General features: G+C 42.0%; 1 protein-coding gene across 2 annotated transcripts; it reads left to right on the forward strand.

Annotated features, from left to right (window-relative positions):
• Positions 1 to 533: 533 nt before the first annotated feature.
• LOC310874311 (uncharacterized protein) lies at positions 534 to 4,947 on the forward strand. 2 transcript variants are annotated; one of them, XM_083787068.1, is made up of 7 exons: positions 534 to 1,613; positions 2,455 to 2,482; positions 2,566 to 2,715; positions 3,755 to 3,928; positions 4,302 to 4,379; positions 4,487 to 4,523; positions 4,864 to 4,947. In XM_083787068.1, the coding sequence occupies exons 1-6, from the start codon at positions 621 to 623 to the stop codon at positions 4,513 to 4,515; spliced, it is 1,452 nt and encodes a 483-aa protein (XP_083643194.1). In that variant the 5' UTR covers positions 534 to 620; the 3' UTR covers positions 4,516 to 4,523; positions 4,864 to 4,947. The 2 variants fall into 2 exon arrangements, with proteins under 2 accessions (XP_083643194.1, XP_083643193.1); XM_083787067.1 differs by lacking the exon at positions 4,864 to 4,947 and having other exon boundaries at positions 535 to 1,613; positions 4,487 to 4,835.
• The last annotated feature ends 3,620 nt before the right edge of the window (positions 4,948 to 8,567 follow it).

The raw sequence follows: 8,567 nt of genomic DNA on the forward strand, positions 1-8,567 counted from the left end.
GCTATCCAAAGTTGGCCATGTGTGCATGTATGTTTGCATCCATGGATCATACCAAGAACATACATAGAACATAGAGTACAGTACAGTCAAGCACACACACAACCCTTTGTCAGTCCCCAGAGTACATTGGCATGTCAGAGGGGCAGGAGGTGGGGGGCAACATAGGGTATCTTGCACTGTTGGGAGGAGGGGCACTATGAAGCGGGGCTTTAAGCCTGGCATGTGCCTATAATAAGAAATGTTTTCATCCCAGCATGTGTCTACTACAGCCCATCTATTGTTTACCCCGTATCCAAACCCAAATATATGAAACATACACATTCACACATCCACACACACCTGTCAGTAGACGTGCCCAGTCGGTATGGATGTTGCAGATGGTCAAAATGACACACTCAAAGAGGCCCGACAAAAGTAAATGGGTCATAGCAGCCATGGGAATTCTCCATTGTTTCCTTATTAGGTGTGATATGTCATGAGGGGGGGGGGGGGGGGGAGGTGTGGTCAAAGCACGGACCAAGGCTATTTAACACTGAGAGCTTTGCCACCCTGCAGCTTTAATAAAGGTTTTGAGACATTCACATTCTGTGGATTTATATCTTATTTCTTGGTCGTTGATCATGCCTCCTAACGAGCCAGAGATAGAGGAGACAGCAGCACCAGCCACCACTGTACCTCCATCCTCCACAGAGACAGCTGCACCACCATCAGAGCCTACAAAGGATCCTGCACCACCGTCAGAGCCTGCAAAGGATCCTGCACCACCGTCAGAGCCTACAGAAGATCCTGCACCACCATCAGAGCCTGCAGAAGATCCTGCACCACCATCAGAGCCTGCAGAAGATCCTGCCGCTGCACCACCTTCAGAGCCAGCACAAGATCTCGCACCAGATTCTGAACCTGCTGTAGATCCTGCCACTATACCACCATCAGAGCCAACAAAAGATCCTGCACCAGATTCTGATCCTGCTCCTGCCACGGTTGGTACCACCCCTGAACCGCCAGCCCCGGTCCCTGAAACCCCTGTGTCACCTCCAGTGTCAGAGTCCCCCAGCTCAACCTTGGAGAGTCTTGTACCAGCCCCCGAAGGGCCAGATCCATCCCCTGCTCCGGGGCTGGGAACAGGTCCTGCACTACCTACAAAGGCACAACTGTCAGGGAAAACACAGGGAACAGGTCCTGCAGCTCCAGCTAAAGCTCCACCCAAAGATATTGCAGATCCATCCAAAGTCCCTAGTGCTGTCAAGTCACCTGGATCATCTAAGGCTCCATCTCCTGCCCCTCCAAAAGTTATATCCCCTACCCCGCCAAAGGCCACAACTCCTGCCCCACCAAAGCCTAGAACCCCTACCCCACCAAAGGCTGCGACTCTTTCCCCACCAAAGGCTGCGACCCCTTCCCCTCCAAAGGCTGCGACCCCTTCCCCTCCAAAGGCTGCGACTCCTTCCCCACCAAAGGCTGCGACCCCTTCCCCTCCAAAGGCTGCGACCCCTTCCCCTCCAAAGGCTGCGTCCCCTGCCCCTGCCCCAACTACAACCACAAACACAGCTCCAGCTGCAGCACAGGAACCATCAAGGGACCCTAGCACTGACCAGGAAAGGGTGACTGGAAAGGTAAACTAAATGCAGGCCATGGGCTAGTTTTAATTAGGTAAAATGTATAGCAAAAAATAAATACAAATACACCAGGACATAGCATAGGAAAATAAGAACATCTTGGAGCTATTACTGATTCAGAAACAGTAGTTTAGTAGTCGGTCTGAATACATTTAATACTGAATACTGATTTTGAGATTTTAGTTATTGAGCAGTCACATGGATGAATATACTGTATTTTATCAATTCCATAACAGAAATAGTTGTTGATCATTTGTATTCACTTTTGTTTGTTTGTTCAAGTTGTTTTAAAATGTAGATCTTTGCTAAACATGCCCCAGTGTGATATTCCCATATTCATGACATTTATCGTGTTTAGAAGTATTTATAAGTGGTGCATAATATAGGCTACTGTAATTAAAGTACTATACATTGTATGTGTATTTCTGGATATGTGCATCAGAGCATGAGGGATACATTATACATGTGGTTTGTCAACCAGAGCGCATTAAGCAATCCCTTGGTGAAGCTTTATACTGCTGTTTATTTCTGGTCTTAAAATAGCATCCCTACTATCACTATGGGCAGCCGCAGAAGTTAAGCATTTAATACAGTATGTATACTGTGCCATACCATAGAACTGGTGGTCATGGGGCTTGAAATAGCACTCAAGGAAGGGTGTGGTCCAACAGTCTGCAGTACCAAAGGCTATAGGCTATAGTCCACATCTGTCAAGACTCAAGATAACACATATCCCATACTGTCCTCTATTTCATTCTCTGATTGTCCTCACCAAGCTTTATAGAGGTAGAAGAAACACAAAACATAAAAATAAATTGGGTTTTTTTTCCACTTACAGGTGGAATATTCTCCAGAACAAATCGCTGGTACAGTATCATGTCTTGCTTTGCTAATTGCTGTGGTTTGATGGAAACAAACAACTTCTGATTGACCCATCTTGTATCCACAGAGTACAAAGAGGCTTTCTCACTGTTCGACAGGACTCCAACAGGTGAGATGAAGATCACTTATAGCCAGTGTGGGGATGTGTTGCGGGCACTGGGACAGAATCCCACCAACGCAGAGGTGATTGAAATACTGGGAAGGCCCAAACCAGAGGGTAAGTTCAACAAGCTGTCCAGATCAGAAAATACATGTTAGAACATGAATATTTTTGAGCAATGGAAGAAGTTTAACAATTCAACATCTTGTACAGTACCGGGTATATCAAACAGTAGGCTATGTAATAAAGCCACATGTACCACATGATCAAGACATTGCAGCAAAATGTGAACATTTCCAACAACAACTCAATTTTGATCTCTGGTATTAATGGTAACACTAGTGGCATTTATTAGTAGCACAATATGGATTATACCCACTGACTTTGATACATGACAAATGAATGAGACTTGTTCATATACACATGGGGATGTAGTTTGACTAGTTTCCCAAAATAGCCCTGTTGTCTTGGTTTTCCCACAGCTGGACAATAGTGCAACACACTGTAAGGCTGGATTATTTTAAACACCAAAGAGCAGAGCAGTCTAAATGACACATGGGTTCACAAACGCACACGGTGACATAAGTGTGAAGGTGTGAACAGGATTATGGATGTTTCCACTGTATGTGACCGACCCATATCATGTCCCAGGCTGGCTTTGATTCTGTGACAGAGGATTAGTCGAGTGAGAATAATGTTGTGACGTTCTGTTTGATTTGATGGAGTATGACTTACAGAGCAAATCACACTAACAACTGACAAGCCATTTGTTCAGAGATGCTTTGTCAACTGCTAAACATGGCTCCAGTGAAAGCTTGTAAAGGCATTAATGAAACATCCGTCATGGCACACTGATCACAGATGCTTTGTCAACTGCTAAACATGGCTCCAGTGAAAGCTTATAAAGGCATGAAAAATCAGTCATGACCTTTGGCACTGCTACTCATATTATGTGATCTGCAGCATCACTTCAATACTGAATTTGCATACGTGTCATGTTTTAGGAAAGAATCTAAATGTAAGAATATGAAGCCATTCTTTCTTCTTTGGATCCCCATTAGTTTCTAATTGGTCCATAGTCTACCTGGGGTCTATATGAACATGTTGTTGCCTCTAATACGTAAGACCCATTTCAGAGTTGTCGTTATTTCTACAGATATGAGCACAAAGCTGTTAGACTTCGACACATTCCTGCCCATGATGCAGGTAGTGTCCAAGTTCACAGACAGAGGCACCTTTGAAGACCTGGTGGAAGGTCTGCGCGTCTTCGACAAGCAGGGAGACGGCACTATCATGGGAGCAGAGCTTCGTCACGTGCTTGCCACACTAGGTGTTGTATTAATTTGATATAATCAGTCTCACCTTCTCCTCAGTAGTAGTAGTAGTACTAGTAGTAGTAGTACTATTTATTATTATTATTATTATTATTATTATTATTATTATTATTTCACCTCTTGCAAATATTGTGATTATAATCTCTTTCTCATTTAATGCACTGGCCAGTGGCCACACATCACCACTGCTATACATGTATGTGCATCTCTCTGATTATTATAGGACCTGCTTATCACTGCGTTCCCATGGGTTACATTAACATTTTACTGTCTGAATGATAATCCGACTATTAAATTACTAACGTTGTAACCTTTATTTCTTAGAGGTTAATTTAATGTATTGAATGATGAGATAACTGTTTGATCTAGGAGAGCGGATGACTGAAGAAGAAGTGAGCTCATTGCTAACAGGACAAGAAGATGCCAATGGCTACATCAACTGTGAAGGTGAGGATGGTGTTGCAATTGCTCCCTCTAGTGTTTAGTCCTCGTCTAGTGTATTGACATGCCCACAGTCAATTTGTTTGTGTATTCATCCATGTGTTCCTTTGCAGCGTTTGTCAAGCACATCATGACCCGTTGATCAATTGTGTAAGTCCATTCAAGAAGTTCATTTTCTACCAAGGACCTCCATAATGCATAAGAGAAGATTTGTTGACATTCTATGGAAATGGCAGATCTATAAACTCACAATGAGTGTGCAGATAGATCTGCTATTTTTGAATGGCATGTAATAAACATGTTTAAACTGTTCCTCATTTTCCTGGGGACCCCAAGGACGCCTGGGGACCCCACTTTGAGTCAGTAATAAACAACTCTGGTGATTTTCTTGTATTTTGCAGTGACTTAAGTTAAATAAATAATTGCTGAACCAGAATAATAAGAAGATTGGGTACGTTGATTTATAACCTCTGTCTCACTGTCCATCCAGGTGAATGCTGTCATTCCTCTGGAGTCTTGACTCTGCTGATGTTTTCTGTGAATGTAGCCATTTGAATAAATTGTTTGTAAGTTGTACTATGTTGTTGTGAACGCAAGCGTTTCCAAACCTTTCCTGGATCAGGGCCTACTTGGAAATCTAGAAAGTGTTTGCGGCCCACCCGCAATGACAATACTACATAGGTGGTGCGCTTTTTTACTTTCCTGGTTTTGCCCTGAGTTGGCTAGTGTCAGTTAGCTTGCGACTATAGTTCCCTGTGCCACTAGTGCCCTGCCAGCCTCATCCATCTCTCTTGTTATGATTCATACATATTATGTTATCATAATAATAATAATGATAATGGATTTTATTTATAATGCACTTTACATTCCTCGTAGTCATATCAATAAGACTAGGGACCTATCGTGCTCAATGCCCCAGTGTTTTGGTAATTATTTGGGGGCCCACTTGCAGCATGCCTGTGGCCCATTAGTTTTAGGAGTCGCTTTGTATAACAATATGCAAGGTCAGTGGCGGCTACTGTATACTGAAGTAAGGAGAAGAGGAATGGTTTTCCAAAAACAACACATTCAAATTTAGGCTGCTTTGCCATGTGTTAATATCTGGATATGTACATAATCCCTCTCAGATCAACTAATTATTCAGTAAGCACACTGTACCAGAAATAGTCTGTCTCGTGACATGGACTTGATCTGTGACAATTATCCGTTATAAAACCACCTGCCACTGACAGGGGTGAAACACAAAACACTGCAGGCTGAGAAATGTTTAACCACTTTTAAGCCCCATATGGTTGAGCAGCAGAGAGAGAGAGGCAGGGTTACTTAACCCATTTAGGCCTTAAGGCCGATTCTAAAAACGCCTCTAAATCCTGACCTAAGTTTTTTTTACATTTTTGAATACGGTACATACTGTACAGAACCCCAAAATGGGTTCCCGGCCTGAGGGGGTAAAACACCAAAAGGGGTCAGCAGACTCAGCACACATAAATTATATAACTTCAGTTTCCTTTGGATAAAGCAGTCTTATACAACCTTTCTTCCAGAAAGTGTTGGAACAGATGGCAGGTCTGACAGTTCAAAAAAGAAAGAAAGAAAGAAATAATATGTTTGTTCTTACCTTTATTATTCATATACAATTATTAACTCAATCTTTGTTATATACTAACTCTACTTTGTCATATTAAAAATTAGAATTGCAATTCTACAAGATCAAGGCATTGTGCCAATGCTTTGTGAGAATATAGATCTGCTGTTTAAATAAAATACATTTCAACACAGGTTGAATTGAAATTGGTTAAAATCCTATAAAATCCTACAATAAGACATAGCAATAGTTTGCTCACGCCAGCCTTAGAAAACGGCTAAGTGATCGAAAATATTGCCCACCCCTGGATTAGGATAGATCCATCAACGGTATTCTCAAAAATGCAGTATTGATGAATTCCCCCATTGGACAAAGCAATGATTTGGATTGAGTTTTTGGGTTACAGTGAACTATTTTGGTAAGTGGTACCTTTTGTTACTTGGCCTAGATATGTGGCCATCCTACGCCTTATCATAAGAAATATACTTCGAACAAGGTCTCGGCCCAAATTGCCTCATATTATACCCCCCTCCCCTGATGGGGGATAACCTGCATGTTATGCACAAGACCTAAACACTCATGACACCTATTGGTATACACCAGTAGTGCAGCCTGTGCAGCACAAGAATCTGTTATTATTCAGATAGGATCAAGCCCTGTAAACCTACAGCTTAGGCCTCAGCTCAGACTTAAGCCTACAGTTTAGGTTAGTTTATATCTAAGCCCACATCTTAGGTCAGTGAAAACATGTCTGCTGTAATGAAATCCAAATCCAAAATCAGCTACAGTAGCCTACATTTATCAAATACTGGAACTCTATTAGCTCCTGAATAGTAACTGCATATGCCAGATCAGAATCCAACAACTGTGCTAATTAAGAAAGAGAAGCACTGGGTAAATGGACTAACTTAATGCTGCCTGGTTACAGGAGACATAAGGCTCCCCTTTTGTTGGAGGAAACTATATAGCCCTGACCATTCATCGGCATCGCCAGCCGCCCTGAATGGCTGCAATAAGTTAAAGTAATAATAATGAAGAAGGTGCATTCATAGAGCATGTTCAGACAACATGACTCCCAATACACACCAAGTACTTGGCGCATCCAAGTAACCACACCCCAACCCTTCCAGTCCTGTTTAAAGGTTACCCTTGAAGGATAAGATTTTCAAAAGTGTAAGCAATTAGTTGCATTAAAACGATGGCAGTCAAAGTGTTACGTAAGATACTCAATCCTGGCATAGTAAATCAAACATTCAATCAGAAGTCATTGGCATGTCCCATTGTCCTAACTACTGTACAAAGAACTGCCTAGGATAACCTTTAAGAAACCTTAAAGACAAATTGGTAGAATTAAAAAACTTTGATGACAAAAAACAAAGACAAATTGGTAGACTCAGATTTCTTCTCTACAAACCCAACTGGGTGACACCCTTACCTAGCCTGGTTTCCAGCCCATAGAACCTGCCCACTCGACTGAGCGCACTGGTTCAAGAGCAGCTGGAAGCTCTCAGAGTCTGACAATCAGGCTAACCCTTACCAGGAGGTAATTTAATCTTAGGTTGATGCACAGATCTTTAGGGATATGATACTCTGCACCACAAAAGAGAAAGTGGTGTGCGACTGCCTATTCCCTTAAGTCATGCAGGGATCTCATTGGCCTATACTTAAGAACTTGTGAAATATCCCACATAAAATAATCATCATCATCGTCAGCAACTTTAGTAGAGGGATAATGACTTATTAAATATATTGTGTACAGACTTCATTGTCCAGACAACATTCTCATACAGATCCAGTTCAGTATAAAATTTGTCTTGGGGTGGGAATGGGATACTGTTAGGACACGTAACCATGCAGGTGTTGTTGTTGTTCTGCATAGTGCAGGATAGTTGGGGAGGCATACTATCATCATTCAGAGGAGGTAGGTAGGGAAAGTTAGCGAAATGTGTGGCAAATCTGCAAAACAAATGCTAATCACTATAGCTTTCTTCACAAATGTGTTCATAAAGGTGTCTAATATAACCTCTTAATTTGTTCCAAGCCACAGCTGCTGAAAGTTGCCATGTTTTAAGTAGCATGTGGTAGCAGAGGTTTTTCATGATTCTGAATCCATTGCAATCCTTATTGCACGAAAAACACTCCTTGGGCTAAAAACTGCCATAGCCGTCATCACAAATGTGATGAGGTCAGCACATTTGGAAACATTTGGGCAAGTGGCTATGGCCGATTTTAGCCCAAGGAGTGCTTTGAATGGATCCAGAGTCATGAAAACACCCTAGTTTGACATGTCACATGCTAATTAAAGCATAATGAAATTTTGAACATTTTGCCTCATATAGGTTGTAAACTTTCAGCAGTTGTCATTGTCACAAAGTTTCCCAAGGGAGTTGGGTTGGAACAAATTGATCAGGTGATAGTAGACATTATGAACACATTTGTGAGTAAAGCTAGTGGTAAGCATTTTTTTATTTTGCAGATTTGCCACACATTTTGATAACTTTTCTTAACTAAACAGCACTTTCCTTCTGTACTCTGTGTTCTTGAGAACCATGCAGTGTGCCTGAGGTGGTGCATGTCAGCCTGCTACCAGACAGGGATTAGGAAGGTGG

This window comes from Protomyctophum parallelum, assembly GCF_964188405.1.
Source record: "Protomyctophum parallelum genome assembly, chromosome: 17".
Classification (NCBI taxonomy): domain Eukaryota; kingdom Metazoa; phylum Chordata; class Actinopteri; order Myctophiformes; family Myctophidae; genus Protomyctophum; species Protomyctophum parallelum.

What these genes read in the sequence shown, in the direction of transcription:
- LOC310874311 (XM_083787068.1), top strand. Translation starts at nt 621, where the DNA reads ATGCCTCCTAACGAGCCAGAGATAGAGGAGACAGCAGCACCAGCCACC. An exon ending in TCACGTGCTTGCCACACTAG is followed by an intron (nt 3,929 to 4,301) that starts GTGTTGTATTAA and finishes TGTTTGATCTAG; the next exon opens with GAGAGCGGATGACTGAAGAA. An exon ending in TGGCTACATCAACTGTGAAG is followed by an intron (nt 4,380 to 4,486) that starts GTGAGGATGGTG and finishes GTTCCTTTGCAG; the next exon opens with CGTTTGTCAAGCACATCATG.